This window comes from Seriola lalandi, unplaced genomic scaffold (assembly GCF_002814215.2).
Source record: "Seriola lalandi dorsalis isolate HSWRI2012SDOR001 ecotype SW California unplaced genomic scaffold, Sedor1 jcf7180001959917, whole genome shotgun sequence".
Classification (NCBI taxonomy): domain Eukaryota; kingdom Metazoa; phylum Chordata; class Actinopteri; order Carangiformes; family Carangidae; genus Seriola; species Seriola lalandi.
The window spans coordinates 1-1,623 of NW_019430586.1; the positions used below are offsets into that span (position 1 = coordinate 1).

At 47.7% G+C, this 1,623-nt stretch overlaps 1 protein-coding gene across 1 annotated transcript; it reads left to right on the forward strand.

Annotated features, from left to right (window-relative positions):
• Nucleotides 1-22: 22 nt before the first annotated feature.
• Nucleotides 23-1,615, forward strand: LOC111664548 (growth/differentiation factor 8-like; the record flags this gene model as incomplete). Its single annotated transcript, XM_023419240.2, has 2 exons — nt 23-380; nt 1,245-1,615. Coding segments are annotated over exons 1-2 (699 nt in total), but the record flags the coding sequence as incomplete, so codon positions are not given.
• Nucleotides 1,616-1,623: the final 8 nt, after the last annotated feature.

Sequence of the window (1,623 nt, forward strand, 5' to 3'; positions counted from 1 at the left end):
GACAGGCTCATATCAGCCGGCGTCACCGCACCGTCCTCTTCGTCCCCCCAGGATGCTCCTCTTGTTCTGTCTGACCGTCTTCCTCTCTGCGGGCTTTTCCATGGAGACGAAGCAGACCTCCAAGCTGCTGGCGGAGAGCGGAGAGCAGTGCTCGGCCTGCGACTTCCGGGAGCACAGTAAGCAGATGAGGCTCCACAACATCAAGTCCCAGATCCTCAGCATCCTGCGGCTCGAGCAGGCTCCCAACATCAGCCGGGACATGATCCGCCAGCTGCTGCCCAAAGCGCCTCCTCTGACGCAGCTCCTGGACCAGTACGACCCGCGGGTGGAGGACGAGGACCACGCCACGACGGAGACCATCATCACTATGGCCACCAAGCGTAACTAAACCAAGCCAAAGAAATATTTTACATTTTCCACTTTGTTCTGCACCGGGATCTTTTCTAAACGTCGTGCGTAAAAAGCGAAATCCGCGCGTAAAGTTTGTGCGTAAAGTTTGTTTCCAGCCAGAAAACAAGAGGCAGCTAATTTTTATGTAACTGGACAAAGAATATATTTACTTTATTTACATCTTTGAGACGTGAAAAACAGATATTTCTGTAAATTGATTAAATTATGTAAATACATCCATATGGATGAGCATTAGTATTTTAGCAACTATATAAAAGTGCATCTCATGCATTTTTATAAAGTTAAAGTCACACAATCCAGTTTTATTTATTATTATGAACATTTTGGTAACTGGAAGTCATATTATTCTATTCATGAAAAAACAAACTTTTTCACTTTAACAAGTTTTAAAGAAAACCACACAGGCAGCAGACAACATGTCTTTACTCCCTTTCTATATGAGTGTTAAATATGTCAGAAGAATCTATCAGGTATCCAACTTAGGTAAACTTAGGTAAAACCTGTGGTGGCTGCCTCTCATTCCCACACACATCCACTCATGGTGTGATCTGCCAGTTTCTTGTGGGATATCTTGGTGTTAGGTGAAAGGTCAAAGAGTGTCGAAGAACATGAGGGTTCATCCTCATGAAGACCATGAATATCCAGTAAACTTCATGGTAATCAATGTCAACACATGTTGGGGAAGAGAGTTGAGCAAAGGTCACCAGGGTTCATCCTCAGGGGATCATGAATGTTGTTGGACAGATAGAACACGAAACCAAAGGCAGACAAACGTTCAAGCCAAATGTTTGTATGAAACAAGATAATCATTTTCTATGAATGATTTCTTCCAGCCAATCCCATCGCCCAGGACGAGTTGTACTCCTGTTGTCTGTTCAGCCTCAGTCCAAAGATCCAGCCCAAGAACATCCTGAGCGCGAAGCTGTGGGTTCACCTGCGGCCGGCCGACATGGTCACCACCGTCTTCCTGCAGATCTCCCACCTCAAACCCGGAAAGGAGGGAAACAACACCCGAGTCCGAGTCCGCTCGCTGAAGATCGACACGGACGCCGGCGCCGGCTCCTGGCAGAGCATCGACATCAAGTCTCTGCTGCAGGCCTGGCTGCGCCAACCAGAGACCAACTACAGCATCGAGATCAACGCCTACGACTCCAGAGGAGAAGATCTGGCCACCACGTCTGCAGAGCCCGGAGAGGAGGGACTGGTGAGTTC